This window comes from Archocentrus centrarchus, chromosome 21 (genome assembly GCF_007364275.1).
Source record: "Archocentrus centrarchus isolate MPI-CPG fArcCen1 chromosome 21, fArcCen1, whole genome shotgun sequence".
Lineage (NCBI taxonomy): Eukaryota > Metazoa > Chordata > Actinopteri > Cichliformes > Cichlidae > Archocentrus > Archocentrus centrarchus.
In genome coordinates, this window is record NC_044366.1 from 28,456,690 (window position 1) to 28,473,791 (window position 17,102).

The 17,102-nt window shown below is 41.9% G+C and overlaps 2 protein-coding genes across 3 annotated transcripts in view; one reads left to right on the forward strand and one right to left on the reverse strand.

Moving 5' to 3' along the window:
• Positions 1–4,361, forward strand: part of rnf17 (ring finger protein 17) — a 40,057-nt gene extending 35,696 nt beyond the window's left edge. For both annotated transcript variants that reach the window (XM_030758383.1, XM_030758384.1), the window contains 4 exons: positions 484–619; positions 920–1,106; positions 3,384–3,518; positions 4,136–4,361. In XM_030758383.1, the coding sequence (XP_030614243.1) occupies positions 484–619; positions 920–1,106; positions 3,384–3,479 (419 nt within the window). In that variant the 3' untranslated portion in view covers positions 3,480–3,518; positions 4,136–4,361. The remainder of the gene's footprint in view (positions 1–483; positions 620–919; positions 1,107–3,383; positions 3,519–4,135) is intronic.
• Positions 4,362–4,510: 149 nt separating this feature from the next.
• Positions 4,511–16,757, reverse strand: cpap (centrosome assembly and centriole elongation protein). Its single transcript, XM_030757361.1, has 19 exons — positions 16,639–16,757; positions 15,808–16,220; positions 14,863–14,989; positions 14,543–14,743; positions 14,250–14,394; positions 14,022–14,127; positions 13,061–13,807; positions 12,090–12,921; positions 11,741–11,873; positions 11,330–11,495; positions 10,884–11,015; positions 10,567–10,701; positions 10,200–10,299; positions 9,219–9,361; positions 8,782–8,871; positions 8,289–8,429; positions 7,387–7,471; positions 6,815–6,935; positions 4,511–5,476 (listed from the first exon to the last, which is right to left on the reverse strand). The coding sequence occupies exons 2-19, from the start codon at positions 16,189–16,191 to the stop codon at positions 5,266–5,268; spliced, it is 3,999 nt and encodes a 1,332-aa protein (XP_030613221.1). The 5' UTR covers positions 16,192–16,220; positions 16,639–16,757; the 3' UTR covers positions 4,511–5,265.
• Positions 16,758–17,102: the final 345 nt, after the last annotated feature.

Sequence of the window (17,102 nt, forward strand, 5' to 3'; positions counted from 1 at the left end):
ACCTGAAGTAATGAGCCCATTTTTAAAATGTAAAGGTTGTCTAAAAATGTAGGGAGTAAAAGTAAAAAAAAAAATACTCAAGGACACATACCTGAAAATTCTACAGTAACAAAGTATTGGTACTTCCCACATCTGGAAATACACATAGTAGGTCTGTGAAATGTAAATGCTCTGATTTGCTGCTGGATCTTTGGTTGTTATCTTGTCATTCAGACCAGAATTAACTACATTTCAGGACTAGAATGAAAACATTTATTGAACTTTACATCATATGTTCATGTTTCAGTGACATGCTTGATTTTACCCTCCTCCTCTGCTGTCATTCTTGCACCTGCTCTCACACAGGAACACAAAGGCGATGTGAAAAGTGATCTTTTCCAAACATGTACCTTTTACTTGTACTGACATCAGGCAGTCACTTAATTGCAGACACTTCTATGCAAGACTGAATAAGTTGGATGCCCAACACTCTGTGGTTTCCAGGTGGTCCATGTCTGGCTGAGTACAGTGATGGGAAGTACTATCGGGCCAGGATTTTGAAGTTCATCAGTGTGGAGCCTGTCACACTCCTGGTACAACACGTTGACTTTGGCTCTGATGACACTCTGCCCATCAGCAAGTATGAAGCTTAACATCCTATTATCACACTTCCTCTGTAAACTGTGAATTTATGTACAAACAAGGCCAAGTGTTGGAAAACTTTACGTGCATTAAATCTGTGGCTTGTTGTGGGGAAAAGAGGAGAAGTAAATTTGTATGTGTTATGGACCACAGTGGAATCCAAGTTCTAGCTCTGGGGCTGCCGTTTGTTTAACTTTGAATTTCTTCTAGACCCACCCTGAATGAGGTTAATTTACAGATGTTGTGGACACATGAATGTGTTGTGTGGTGTTCTGATACTTATTTCGCTTCCTGGCAGGCTGCGTCAAATGCCTGCTGAGCTGCTGCAGTTTCCATGTATGGCACTAAAAGTCAAAGTCGCTGGCTTCAGAGCTCCAAGTGTCACAAAGGATGAAAATGTGCTGCCTTACAGCCCCAAATGGAGCGTGAAGGCTGCGATGGTCATGATCGACCTATTGCACACGAACATCACTGCCTCTGTTGTGGTATGAAACACTCACAAAGTACAAGTAGCCATAACAGATGTCTGTTTCACAGATGTTTCAGGTGGATTGGACCTTAAATGATTGTCGTTCAAGGGTACCATGCAAACAGTTTTTTTTTTTTTTTTGCAATCAGTACACCAGAATGTGTTATCTTTATCTTTGAGCTCTAACATAACACAATAAACATAACAAATGTCCTAATTAAACATTTTCAGAGACACTTTCTCCGCAGCAGTGTGAAATCTGCACGCTTTACGCCGGTGTTTACTCACAGTTTTATTCAATCCCTTCTCGAGCCCTTTTTTATATTTTGAAAAATCTAGAAGGTCAAATTCCTGTAGCAGTTTACATATGCTATTTACCTTCAGTGATTTACTTTTAGTACAGATGAAAACTAAAATATGGTGATTGTGATGATTTTGAAGCATTTATTTTTTTCCATGATCTGCAGTTTGTTTATATGTGGTCTGAATGCACAAAGCTTCACAATCCAAAAAGTGAAAACCACTTCCTGTACCACTGTAGGAATAGTTCCCATCATCTCAATACGGTGCTGAATCTGTTAAAGGTTTCCAGCACCTTCTTGAATCTTTACCAGATTTAAGGCAGTTCTGAAGACAAAAAGGGGGTCCAACCTGGTACTAGCAATGGTAACTAATAAATTAGTGTATACACCCATCAAGCATAATATTATGACCACCGGCCAAATATTGTATTGGCCCCCCCTTTTTGCTGCCAACACAGTCCTGACCTGTCACCGCCTGGACTCCATTAGACCCCTGAAGGTGTGCTGTGGTAATCGGATTGTTAGCAGCAGATCCTTTAAGTCCTGTAAGCTGCGAAGTGGGGCATCCATGGACTGGACTTGTTTGTCCAGCACATCCCACAGATGCTTGATTTGGATTGAGATCTGGGGAATTTGGAGGCCACATGAACACCTCAATCTCATTGTGCTCCTCAAACCATTCCTGAAGCATTTTTGCTTTGTAGCAGGGAGCATTATCCTGCTGAAAGAGGGAACAGCTATCAGGGAATACTGTTTGCATGAAAGGGTGTATACGGCCTGCAGTAATGTTTAGGTAGGTGGTACGTGTCAAAGTAACATCCACGTGGATGGCAGGACCCAAGGTTTCCCAGCAGAACGTTGCTCAAAAGCATCACACTGCCTCGCCGGCTTGCCTTCTTCCCATAGTGCCTCCTGGTGCCAGGTGACGCACATGCACCTGGCCATCCACGTGATGTAAAAACACGATTAATCAGACCAGGACACCCTCTTCCATTGCTCTGTGGTCCAGTTCTGATGCCGGCGTGCTCACTGTCGGTGCTCGGTGACAGATCAGCATGGGCACCCTGACTGGTCTGCAGCTATGAAGCCCATGCTCAACCAACTGTGATGCTCTGTGCACATTTTGACACATTTCTATCAGATTTTTTTTTTTTTTTAGCATTTTGAGCTACAGAATTTTGTCTGTTCAAACGGGCCAGCCTTCACTCCCCAGGTGCATCAGTGAGCCTTGGTTGCCCAAGACTGTCGCTGGGTCACTAGTGTTACTTTCTTGCACCACTTTTGATAGAACACTGCAGGCTGGGAACACCCCACAGGAGCTGCAGTTTTGGAGATGCTCTGACCCAGTCATCTAGTCATGACGATTTGGCCCTTGTCAAATCCTCACACTTTTAGCTCAGCTGTTTCAAAGAAAAAGATTAGGTATTGTCCTAGGCTCTGCATCAGCGGTGTCTTTTTTTTTTTTAATTTATTTATATATATATATATATATATAATTTCAGCCATAACTCAAGAACGATGTGACCCAGGATGTTCAAATTCACACCACAGATGCATACTGTCCAAGCTATACAATCAAACTTTCATTTTACTATTTACTACTTTCTGACTTTACTATAACAGCATTTTGACCTGTCCCCCTTCAACCCCGTTATGAATCCAAAACAACCGAGCGTGTGCACCCACTCAGCAGTGCTCTTTTACCTGCTTCTAACATGTTAACTTTGAGGATAAAACATTCCCTTGCTCCCTGATATATCCCACCCTCTAACAGGTGCCGTGATGAAGAGATAAGTTATCCACTTCACCTGTCAGTGGTCACAATTGATTTGGTGTATTAACAGGACTACATAATAAATTTAAATAACTTAGTGCAACAGAGTAGGTGTTCTAAGTTATTGTATAATCTGTGGCCTCAGATTTTGTCAGAATAAAACTTTTTTTTGTTTCAGTCAGTATCTCAGTGCCTTCGTGTGTTGTCCTCTGTTTAGGCTCAAGAACCAGAGCTCACAGTGCTGCTGTACAACGAAGATGGAGAGTTGGTCCATCTGCCTCTGGTGAGCAGAGGACTAGCTGATCTCGAGTAACAGAAAGGAGAATCTTTACACCCACCAGATACTATTCGGGTAAGTTTTCAGCTTTTATTTCAAGCATGAAAATTATTGTAAACTGAATACTTTTGGAAATGTGTGAACTTGATTCTAGAGCAGGGGTGCCCACACTTTTTCAGCTCGCGAGCTACACGCAAAGCTAGCATGGTTAAATGCGCGTGTGTAGGGTGGTAACGAAACGGATGGATGACAGTTCATCAATCATCTTCTACTTCCTTTAATGCCATGCAATCAACATTTTCCCCCCAACTCCACTGGGGGTGCCATGCGATCTACCTGCACGCCTCTTGCGATCGACGTATCGGGCACCCCTGTTCTAGAGGTATGACGCTTCACACAGTAATCACTGCCCCTACGAAAGTGCCTGAATGGGATCCAGTTCCACAGCATACCATTAAATACAGTTTGCAATAGCTTTGTGATTAACAATGCTGTTGGACCTGTTGGGGGGGGATTCAAGATTTTTCACTCTTTCTGGCTCAGTTACTGATCAAATATAAACTCAGTGAAGTTGCAGCTCTGAAGCCAAAATGGATTAGATATTAATAAATGTAACCAGCAGAATCTGTAAAACAGTAGATCTGACTAAGTTTATTAGCTTGCTTTTAATACATTTATTATAATCTTTCCAGGTTTACGGGCTTTCATGTTTTGTGATCTTCTGGATTTCATTGTGTTGGACTGCTGTTCTTAATTTTTACAGGTTTGACCATCTTTACGTTCAAATTGTTCCTGCAGAGCATTAAGTTCACATGTTTTTTTTAAAGCTGTTAATTTAGCTCTCTGTTTTCTTGTCGTTTGACTTGTGTGACAAACCTTACTGTAAGATTCTCATTAAAGTACTTCATTGTTCACTCACTGCTGCCTTGTGTTTTTACTAAGATACTCTGAAGAGAAGGACTCTGGTACAGTATCTACAAAAAAACCACTCAGACTCAAGACTCCAAATCTTTAAAAAAAAATAAATAAATTAAAATTTATTTTACAAAAAAAAAAAAAATCAGCCAGCTATGAAAATAAATATGTATTTAACAGTTTTACAAACACTTGAAACTAAAATGAATTTCATGTGCAGCCCACTAAAGCGGTTCATCCTGTATCTGTGGCCCACTTCCACATGCCTGAATACACAATAAACAATATGAATCCATATCTGCCATCCAGATTTTGTGTTAAGTTATAAAGATGTTTGGTAGTTTGGATAATAAGCAGGGAATATCCTGGAAACCCATGAAGTTCTCTTGCAAACAAAGGTCCTGTTTAAGAGTCTTCAGTCTGACAGTACTTTGAGTGTAATGTGTTGCATTCCTTTCTTACCTCAGATCATCTGTAAATGTTTTAAAACATGTTGATTGTTTTTTATGCCTGTGCTTTTTCCCTGACTTTAATGCACTGATACGAGCCTGTTCTGGTTCTGCTTCAGGGGCGGGTTTGGAACCACTGGCACAAAAGCGTGTCTCATCCTGCTAATTGCTACATATAGACAGAAGTAGTTAAAAAAAAAAAAAAATTGTTGATTTGTGAAAATCCAGGAGTGACAAGAATATTAAAACCGCTCAAACTGTTACGCCATTGAAATAAAGTGTCCAAAGGTGGCAAAATCCATCCCTAAAGCTCACCTCTGTCATCACATTTAACCACGAAAATAAATACAGAAAGAAAAAGCACCAAACTCTGACACCCCTCTCTGAGTTTCTGGACCCTTTTCACAGTTTAAACAACAGCTGCAATAATAAAAATGCTTAAAACAAAGTCCTCACAGTCACTGAGATGCACCACATTTCTCCACCTTGTCCAGGATGACGTTTCCATCTTTGTCTTTGATCCTGAGCCGCCCGGTGGGGTAGCGGGTTTCTTGCCTGCCGTCTCCATAGACCGTCTTCACTGTGCCGTCTGGATACTCTCGCCTCTTGTAGTCGGCCGTGTGAATCTCCTTCTGGCCCGTGTTGAAAAGTATCTCTTTGGTGCCGTCCCTGAGAGAAACAGCATGTGTTCTTGTCCAGTTAGTGTTCATTTAAATCTGAGATGTAGAAATACTCTTTAAACATCAGTTGATTGGCCAGTTTGAAAATTGTAACCCCTCTTATTTTGTGTTAATCTTTTTATTGTCACATTCTTTAGGTATTTGTTTCTTCTTCATCTAATATGCGCAATATCTGACTGACATATGGTAGTAAATAATTATTTGCTCTTTTTGTATAAAGCTAAACAGTGACAAGGCTCAGGGTAGATGTGGGAAAGAGGGGTCTGAAGTCCTACAAGAGTGTTACTGTTTTCTCAGATCTGTTCATTTGTGTAAAATATTTGCAGGGTGCATACAGGTGCTGGAAATCCTTGTAAATGCTTGGATTTTAATTTTGTGTTTTCAAGGCTTGAAAACTGCTTGAATTTTGGATATAGAGCTTGAAACTGCTTGAAATTGTAACCTTTTTTTTAAAAAAAAAAAAGACAAAAGACTGAATAGTTCACTTATGAGATGGAGAAAAAAAATGAGTGGGAAAATCTAAAATGAAAATTTCTCCGCCTGGGCCTGGCCTGTGACCTGTCAGTCTGTTTGTGACCCTGCCCCTCCCCCAAAGACAGAGTCGCCATTCTAATGAGTGTTGGCTGGAAAGCTTCAAATTCCAATAATGGATGAGTATAGAATTATATTTGTCAAAAGTCACACACACAAAAAAAACAAAACAATCTGCACAAATGTCATGCCCCGAGTGAATAAATTTAACAACTCGCGTGAGTAGAACTCTGCAGCCACGCACACAAAGAAACGTGGCACACATAAGTGTCCGCTGTGCGCCTGTGTTGCTGCAGGTTCGTGCTTTTGTGAGGAAAATACATGCATGGAGCTGAATTCTACACCTGTGAAGAAACTGACTGCTGTCACACCGTGGCAGCAACAGAAGAGCTGTTTTAATCTGGATTTGCTCATAATCTGGAGAACAGAGTTGCCAGAATTAACCATCAATAGTTACTGTTTTCTGTCAAGTGACTTATGGGATAATACCATCTTTTAATGTGATTAAAAAATGTGTGAGTATGTAATCATTTGTATAAATATGTATCTCAGTGTCAATGTGCTGGAAAAATTGAAAATGGACCTTGAAAGTGCTTAAAAAGTGCTTGAATTTAACCATGGAAAAGGTGTATGAACCCTGTATTTGATATCTAACCATATGCCTGGTAGAGGCAGTCTTGCGAAAAACTAAACAATTCATTATAAATGTTAGTAAGTGAAAGTGATTAAATTTAAAGGTAAATGCAGCTAACCTAAAGCAGGCATCCAGTTTTTAACATAAACATAAATGACTTACGGGTTAACCTGGATGATGGTCCCATCCGTCAGTACACTTTCCTCCCTGCCGTCAGGGAAAAGGTTCTTTACCGTCTGGTCTGGGAAGGTGATTTCCTTACGGCCGTCAGGGAAGTGCTTTTCTGGAGCAGGAATAAAAACTGAGTTAGTACACAAAGTCCACAAGATGACTGTCAGAAAGGAAAATAGAGTTTTGTTGTACTTAAATAATTTAACTTCTACTCCACTGCAATTAAGAGGGAGATAATGCAGTACAGTCATTTTTAAAGTTCAATCTTCAAGAAGGAAACTGCATTTCTAGATATTTGTACTTAAAATTGTTCCTGTTTACTCTACAGCACACTACAGATATCCCGAGGACATTTTTCACTTAATTATGATGGGGAATTTAGACAGGATTTACTTTGGATGCAGTAAACACTGGGTGGCTGTGGGTCTAGTAACTGACTTCTGACGGGCCTTGTTATCAATTTTAGAATTACTCTGACAGTGGAGCAGATCCAGTTTGTGCTCTGCCGACAGATCAAATGAGCCGAGATGGGAATATTTCACCATTTCCTCATCTGCTCTCACCTGTCTGGTTGTTGGCGAAGTGCAGGACCTCCATGCCATCTGGGTAGGTGATATGTGTAGTCTGGGTCTCGGCGTAGTAGTACACCTGAGCACAAAGGGCAGCACTACATTAGTTAACATCAAACAAGGGAAACAGACAAAGGTATTTCTTACATCAACCCATATAGTTTATTTGTGAGATCCCAGATCTATTCCTTTTGCATCCTTCACTGACCTTAGTGGTAAAAGTTTAGATTTTTCATCCTTTATTGAACTCAACTGTTCATGTCCAATAAAAAAATTCCCTTAGATATTAATTCAGAATCCCATCAATTATCTGAGAATCTTTTTTTTCTAAAACTGAACGATTCTGCTTAGTTTAACCCAACACGTACCAGCATTTGTGTTCAAATCTCAGCAGAGAGGATGGTGTACTCCAGATACACGTGAATAAAAGCAAACCAAAACCTTGAAGGATGAGTCACTGCAGCTTTTCTTGCCTCTCATCTTTCTATGCTAAAATCTCATTGTTACATCAGGTAGTCTGTGTGTGTGTGTGTGTGTTTGCTCTGGTTCTTCAGAAAGGTTAACAGATTCAAACGGCTGTAAAAGGCCTTCCCGGCCTCTCTGCCTACATCACCATGTTTGTCCTTTTTTAGTTTGTTTTTAAATTCATTTTAAATCTGTCAGATGTTTTCATATCTTCATATTGCTTCCCCCTGAATAACTCTTCAAACAAATGCATCAGAATGAGGTTAGTCAGCTCGACAGCCCCTCCCTAGGGCAGTGCTGTATGCCTGACAAGTCACCCCTCCCCTCCTTCCTCACGTCCTTCCCTTAAGCAAGGCAAATAAAGTCCAGCACACGCAGTAGGTATCCAGGGAACCAGAGGGAATGTTTTATTGAAAATATGAACATCTCACCACTCTCTGGTCGGCTGTGACTTGTTTAGTATCTCCGTTGAAGAAGGTGACCTTGACCGTCAGCCCGTCTGCTGAAACCTCCTTCCTGGTCCCGTTGGGGAAAATTATAAGACGATCACCGCTGACCAGAACCTTCTCTACCTGGAAGGATCAGAAGGAGAGCTCCATCAACAACTTCTAATAAATAAAAGAGAAGTTAGTGTAAACTTCATATATAGCTGACAGGAAGTTTTAGGTTATCCTACAGATTTGCTCACACTTAGTAATGTTACCTTCAGTATTGTTTCCTGTTGAAAACTGGGCCAAACCCAGCTGTGTATAACTGTTCTCACCATCACAAAGCAGAGGCACTTTATGGCTTTAGTAATATCAAATCAGGTAATTGTAACTGAAAATCAAATAAGGCACTCACTGTTTGCTTTGTGTGTTTACTCAGCACATCTATCTGGTGGTGTGCAGTAATATTTTATATTCTGATGATGCACTTTCTCACCCTGCCATCAGGATGTGTGATAACCTCCTTGGCTGATTCGGTCTCTTCGGCCTTACTTTGCTCAAGCTCCTTCGGCGGAGAATCTCTTTCCTGCAATATGAAGATTTTGAACGTGAGCACAGGCACAAAGTTCTGTGACAGAGCAGCGTGTACAAACAGGCCTCTCCACATCGTGGTTACAAAAAGGGTGAAGAAACCACACAGTCTAAACTGGGATGGGGTGGAAATTGGCTTTAATTGTACATCTGATATATATATTTTTTAAAAACAAGATTTTTTAATTGCTCTGATGTATCAGATTAATGAACCTGATTTTTCAAATGTATCCTAAATTTGTGCTTTAAAACATGAGTGTTGTCCTTTTGTATCTGTCAGATGTTTTACATCATTTACAGAAAACTGTGCAGTATTTCTATAACACTAATGATGCTTCTTACCTGAGAGCGGTTGTGGAAGTGTTCCTGGGTTGGTGGTTTTTCCTGACTGCTGGCAGGTGCTGACTTCTCCTCTGTCCTCCTGCTGGGCACTGAGGTGGAAGAGGAGCCGGGTCCCGATGGCTTCCTCAGGCTGCTCTTTATTCCTGCAGAAAATATAAATGTGGGCAATAAAGAATTCACCAGTCGCAGCCATTAAGATGACAGACCATCCATCAGTCAGGTGGTTTTACAGTGTGCAGGGTTCGGGGTGTTTACGACATTTATGACTCATAAATTATGATCAGGGACAGAAACACTAAAAAGTTCTGAAGTAAATAAAATCTTCACTGTGCAGATATAGCACACTCAGACATTTGCAAACCCAGAAGAACCAACATAACTGATTTCAGGTCACTTTTGCATCCAGCAGGCAAATCCAGGTCTAATCACTCTATCGCTGTTCTGCGTTCCCTGCATACAGATGCCAGATGCTCCACTATGGCCACCAGCTCCCACTGTAGTCGGTTTTTAAAAAGATTTTATGCCACGTCTGGTTGAAAATGAAACTATAAAAGCTAAAAGAGATGCATTGAGCTCAAAGTTCACATGAAGTGAGGTGGCTGTTCTTTGTTGCTAACGATGACTTATTGCTCTCAAAAAAAAGAGCACCGCCTCAGATCCTCAGGCAGGCTGAGGCTGACGTCTGGCTGTTTCCTAAGTTCTTCTAGAAGCACCTCCACCCACTTTTGTAACACACCTTTGACAAGTTAGAATGAGATCCATTGTTTAGATATAAAAAAAATATTGTAGCAGTTTTAAGGTCAAAGTTATGGTGCAAGTGTGAAGAGAGAGGCAGCAGCAGCGTGTCCACTTGCTTGGAATCAGCTTTCAATGCTCAAACAAAGCATCTTCATGGAGTTACAGGTCAGCAAAAACCTCTTTAACATCCGTGTGTCACAAAGGATTCAGATTGAATCCGTCTGAATGGAAAGTTCAGTGTACCTGCAGCAACCTGACTGCTGTCCTTGGAGTTCATTCTAGTGGCTGCAGCGGTGCCGACCTGCGGAGGGCTGCTGTCACTCTCTCTGGAGTGAAGAGGACTCTGGAAACAAAGAGGGAATTCACTGATACTCCAATAGGAAAAAACCTGAAGATATAAGTAGAGCTCCTGTACAGCCAATAAAAGCTCTGAAGGCTGTCAAAGTAAACTGTGCAGTCACTGCTGTGTGAAAACTGAAAAACAAAGTGTTACACAACCACAACTTCTCCCACAGTTTCCTCTGCATGCTGATTCAAGGTTTTCACTTCAGATTTGAACCAAGAATCATAATTCTTAGATAACACTAAGAGACTTTATAAATAAACTTACAGCAAATTTGACTCCTTTGGTCACAGATGGTGTGTTATACTCAAACACACTAGGACCTTCCTTTGTTCCCCTGTCCTCAGCAGTGAGGAGGTTTTTCTTCCAGGCACTCAGCCGGAGCTTCTCCATCATGTGGATCTTCAATTCAAAGGCAAACATGAAAGGCAAAGAAACTTTTAAATAAAAATTCATGCGTAACTTTATTGACATAAGAAAACTGGCTGGGCTGACTTCTTTTAGACGTGTTCTCCACAATCCAGACACAGGGTGCATTTCAAAGCTGTGTGCAAACAGGGGAAAAGGTAGAAGAGGTGAGGTACCTCCTCCCGGAGTGAACTGTTCTCTTGTCTGAGGGAGTCGATCTGTTGCCGCAGACGGCCATGTGTGGAAGCCCAGCGGCTCTCCCTCCTCTTGAGCTCCTCCTGCAGGGAGTTCAGCTGCTGCTTCAACTCCTGATGTGAGGAGCAGAGCGGAGAATAAAGGCAGGCGGTGTTAAGATTTCTGACAACACAATAATTTAACTCTAAGACATGCAAGCTGTTAGTTTCATCTTTAACATTAATAACTCTATAGATTACGTATAGTTTAGGAGATTATATATCCTTTATTTACATACAGTATGTATTAAATGGCTCCAAAATGTGAGTGCAGATTCATTATTTTAAAAAAAAGAAAAGAAGATCACTGTTTTGATTACTCCAGTGTTTCTTATTTACACATTGAGATTTGCAAAAATAATAAATGTGATAATCTGTCCGCGTGTCACCTGGATCTCTTCTCGCTCCTTCTTGTCAGGAATAGCTCTGGCTGCTGACGTGTGCTTCTCGAACAGTTTGCGCTCCTTCTGCAGCTTCCTGTTTTCCTCTTTCTTGTACTCCTCAAACTTGACCATCTCCTCTGCTTTTCTCTGCTCAAACTCCAAACGCTCTTTCCTGCAAAACAAAGTTCAGACATGAGAAAGGAGAGGACAAAAATACTGACTTTACAAAAATATTCCTCCCAGAATAGAGAGCTGGATGTAACACTGAGGAGGTTACTTCCAAAGTCCAAATGCAATGTCTTTATATATTTTTAGCATTCTCTGCAATGCTGCAATAACCAGTTCAGAGACCTGAATCTCACTGGAGGGGTCAAGGAGATTCTGACATTTCTATTTATGCAAAGAAAAACACATCACCTGAGACTTTCCTGTTTTTTCTCGTTCTCCTGCCTGAGTTTGGTGAGCGCAGCATTCTCCTTCTTAAATCTCTCAATCTCGATCTCCAGCTCAGCCACTCTCTCCCTGAGCTGCCTCGACTGGACCTGCTGACCTGAGGACAACAGCATGCATACACAACTGAAAAATAATAACACCACACACAGAGGAATATGTGATTTTTTTAACTGCCTCTGCAAGCAATTGCTTAATTTTATGAACACATGAAATCAAACTCTCATGTAGCTTCGTGGGGTTAAAACAAAATCAGACATGTACTGAAATAAGTTTATGAACATTCAGCAATAATCAAAGCAAGTGTTTGTCTAACCTGTGTCCTCCTCTGGCTTTTTGGACTCAACAGAAGCAGCTGGGGGAAGAGGGAGAGGTGCATTCTGGGCTTTTGGCTTCAGCGAGGGGAACAACTTGGTCATGAGCTGGGAGGCAGGAGGATGATCAGGCTCCAGAATGACTGAACCCATACCTGTGCCTTTACCCAGCTCCAAACCTTTGCTCACGGCCACCTTCCTCAACAGAGTCTTCTCAGGGGGAGAAATTTCTCTGGGCTTGGAAATCAGACTGAGTTCTTTGCTTTCATTGGCTGTGCCGATGGCGGTGTCCTCCAGGTCGTTCCATGTGTCGTCATCATCAAACACGACTCTCCCCTGCTGGCCGTCTTTGTCCTCTATCAGAGTGGAGTCCTCGGCATTGTTCAGGACATCCTCACTCTCCACATCGTCCTCTTGTGCCACTTCTGAAGTTGAGTCTCTGAAACTATCCTCATCTTCATAAGACCGCTTGTCATATGGTGGGTTAGTAGGTGCAGGGAAGCAGAGGGAACTTTTGATGGCTTTGTGGTCTCCAAGTTCAGAGGCGCTGCAGGGTGTCATGTCAAAGATGTCCTGTTTGTCTTCGCTCTCACTGTCCTGTCTGCCCTTATCTTTAATGCTCTCTTTGTTCTTTAGTGTATCATCTGTTCTCTTTACAAATGCTTCCAAGTTCACAGAGTTGCTTTCACATGCCAAGCCACTCCTATTCCCAACACTATTGCACCTCTGAAATGCACCTTTGGGAGGTGATTTAATGGGAGTTGAAGAGAGGCGTCGCTGGTGCAGTCCTTTGGCCGTCTGCAGCTGCCGCTGGCGTTGGTCCATCTGAAGAACCTGCAAGCAATGAACAGAGTATTAGGTGTCATACATTTTTACAGTGAGATCCAAATACATACATCCAAACACTCCAGCATTTAAACATAAAGTGTTGAATTAGAGCACTCGGCTGCTACTGGTGAGTTAAAGAGAGCACCTTCATAACAAAGGAGGAGTTGGATGAGAAGGACAGCTCTTCAGCTGCTTGCTCCAGCAGCTCAAACTCTCCCAGCTCCATGCTTTCCAGCTGTCTGTCGCACTCCCATCGATGGAGCTTCTTCTGGAATGACAACTCAAAGGAATCCTGTAGGACTCGCTCTCCTCCTTCCACCAATTCCACTTCTGAACCACAGCTTTTTTCATTTTCAGCCACCTCTGTCTGTCCTAACGTCCCTCCCTGTTTGGTTATAGGCTGAATGTTGTGAAAAGGGGTTTTCAAAGCCTGAACTGAAAAACCCACTTTCATGTTGTTGTTCTCCTTTACTTTCTCCAGCTGATGTTTGGGTTGTCTGCCATCCGGATTTGCTTGGATAGCCTCTGGTCCAACTGTGTTCTGTCTCTGATGACTACCTAAAACCTTTGTCCGTGCTGCTTTAGTCTCTGCTCTGATATCGCGAGGTGGTGAACTGAGTGCCTTCAGTCGGTTCTCCTTATTGAGCGTGGCAGTTTTACGCTGGAGGGGAAGCCGTGGGATGCTGTTTGCAGCTCCTTTCTTGAGATACGCAGGCTCTGAGTTGCTGCGGGAGATTACTCTAGCTTGGGGTGGTGGTGGTTTGGGGTCCTTCTTTGCTTCTGTTTTTTGCAGCGTAGCTTTGCGATTGTTTGTAAATCTTGAAAGCCCCTCGCCTCGCTTCAAGAAGGCTCTCTTAGGAGGGGCTTGTACAGCTGTGGCTCCATCTTGACTCTGTTAAGAGAATAGGACACAATTTAAATTAAATTTAAGATTTTTTCAGTTAAAGTATTTTAATGGAAAATATGCCTTTCACTTGCAAAGGCATTACATTTACATACAAACAGGTTGTCACCTGCTGTGCACAAAACTCAAATGAGTGGTTCAGTATTGACACTTTTAATAGCATTTTCCAGAGTGTCTCAGCACCCCTGATTCATCCTCTGACCTGCTGTTGCTGGGCAGACTTTAGCCTCTGCTCCTCCAGCCTCAGCTGCTCCTCCAATAACTCTTCAAATGTCTGCTTCTGACCCCCAATACCCGCCCTTATAGGTCTGCAGAGGAGGCAAACACATGCATTCAAATACAGTTGTCAACAAGTACACACATTCACCGATGTGTCAGCTGATGTGTCTCATTTTAATACTACATAAATACAAAACAATGTACTATTGACCTGTCATGAAAAATGCCATCTTCTGTTCTGCTGTTGTCTTCAGTCCTTGCCACGGTGTTATGCTGTGTTAATGCGTCATCTTGCTCAGAAAAATGGTTAGTATCCACACTCTGCTCCTCATCATCTTCTCTGGAGTTCAATAAGTCTAAGATTAAAACACAAAGTGATTAACCACCAAAAACATGGCATCCCTGTGATTAAAGTCAGGGTAGATGTGTGCTGGCTATTTTATAAATACAAAATAAAAAAAAATGCGCAGGTGTGTTACTTCAAACTCTAAAAGAAAATCTCACACTCTTCCTCCTCATCACCGTCCTCAGGTGCTTGACCTTTGGGTCGCTGCTCTTGTCTGGCTGCTGGTGAAAGCTGCTGTTCTGGTTTGCGGCACCGTGGGTCTCCACGGCAGTTTATATCAGGGCTGAATGAGCTCTGTGTGCAATGAGACCTGTGGAGCGTGTCTTCAGCCCACTCTGCTCCAGACATTTCTGAACTCTCTGTAAGATGCGTTATCATCATTTCACTTTATGAAGCAGGACAAATACATGCACATCGCATTCATCCTGAACTCAGAATGATCACATCTGCAGTTGTACAGGTAATTTCTTTCTCTGACCTCCTGTGCAGTGCTGGGATCCATTCAGAGTTCCCAGCAGCCTCTGCTGCTCTTCCTGGAGGCGAAGCAGCTCCTCCAGCTGATGAACTCTGAGCTGTTCCTGCATGTGCTGCTGCCATTTCCTCAGCTGCACACACATATTAAATTCGAATTAAATAAATAGCTTATCTCCCACAGTGTTTTTCATATGAGTTAAACAGTGTTTAACCTAGATGTTTCTGATTACACCCTGTGTGCCTCACAGTACAACTAGCTTCACCTCAGTGCTAAAGCACATGCACTGCACATACTGACAACTAACATATAGCCTAAGTGTACTTGCATCTACACACTCCTGTTACTATTGGAGTCCTGGCCAACATAATTGCCTTAGAGGAAAATACTATTAATAGCAGAGAAACGCAAAGGAGTGCAGGTACAGGGGTATTAAGTATACAGCAGTGTGATATAATCAATACTGAAGTTCATACAGGCCCAGATTTTTGCATATTTTAGGGAATCTGTGGTGTAAGAGTGCCTAAATAAGATGAGATAAGATATCTTTTTAGTCATTAGATAATATAATGAAATTTTTAATAATGTAATAATTTAACACATTAGAAATAAATGTGTAATTTGCTTTGTAAGTCTGCCTCATGCTTGTCTCTATAAACCAGTAAAACTGAAGGGATTCCCAGTATTGATACCATTTAAAGTCAGTCTCCTCAGATGCATGGCCTCAGGGACGGTTGCCAGTTTCAGCTGGCAAGGTCACAGATTTCTAATATCTCTCTTAAGTAAACCCAACCAGGGCTTCACTAAGAACCGAGTCCTAATTTTAACAACTTGATTGTCTCCTTTTATATAAGAACACTTTTCATCTTCACATAAATAGACAAGCTGGCCTGACATAAGCAGCATCAGTTACAGGAGACAACAGCTTCTGTAAAGCATCCACGTCCATACCTGCTCAAGCTTCATCATAAGGGGCAGATCCTGTGACTTGCTTGCCATCTCATCCAAACTGTCCAGCTGTCCATCTGCATTTCTCGTTGGGGAAGAGTTCAGACCGTTCACCGGCCTGTCAGCCTCAGCCCTCTCTCCTCCTGGTGCCCGTGTAAATCCATCCACGCCGAGGCAGCTGCTGTCTGTAGATGCGGGCAAAGGGGCAAAGTCGGAAGCGAAGGAATCATCTGGCAGCATGGGCGAGGTTCCCACGGCAGAGGTGTGCCGGAAGGGGCCAGCCAAATCCGGGGAGTGATTGAGGATAACTCCGGCTCTGGTGCTACTTGGCATCCACCGGGCCAAGAAGTCTGCCTGGGAGTACTGAAGGCCAGCTGGAGATGACATGATGGCCACGATGTCTCAGGCAGGGTTGTCTAATCCGGGATTGAAACGGCAGATTATGGTGACAGGTTAAGGGTTAATCACGACAAGAATAAACACCGTCCAACACACTCTAGCTGACGTTCAGTAATGATATATATAGAAAAGACTGGCCATTTTAAGCAGACTGATTTCGTCCGGGTTGCCAGTGTTAGTTTCAAATATTTGGTTACTAATAACAGTAATCTAAACACAGTGAAATCAAAAACATGCTGACATTTATGACATGTGGCTCACAGAGCAGCTGGAAGTGCCCTTTTCATTCTTGTCAAATATCGCTTAATTTAAAAGCGATACTCCTATGATTTTGCCTGCTGCGTTTCATTTAATTCATAAAAACTTTTTCCGAGTGTTACACTGTAGTGACGACACTGCAACATTAACAAACATGACAAAAAATATAGAAATTACCTGTAACTCAGGAGAAAAGCGGGTTTACTGAAATGAAAGCGGGTGTTATACAAAGGTAACAAACTGAATTTTCGAAGCCTGCCGCCATATCAAAACAAAGCCCGCGAGACCCCAAAAAGACGACAAAGGAGCTGTTGCATTGTGGGTGATGTAGTCTTACACTCTGCTCTCGCTAACTTATTTAATTTTTTTATTTTATATAAATTATATAAACGTTTTTACAAATTTAAAAGCAACTTTTGTATCCAATAGCAAAAAAAAAAAAAAAAACAACAACACAGAAGTTCTCTGAACTAGCTTTGTACGAATCCGGTTTAGAGAAAAAATATTTCATAATAAGGGTCAACAAGCGAATGTAATCTAGCGTTCATTCACTGTTTTTTGTAAAATTTTGATAGATGTTGAATAGTGATCGGTTTTAACATTTAAAATTATTATATATTTATTTCTTTGGCCCACATGAT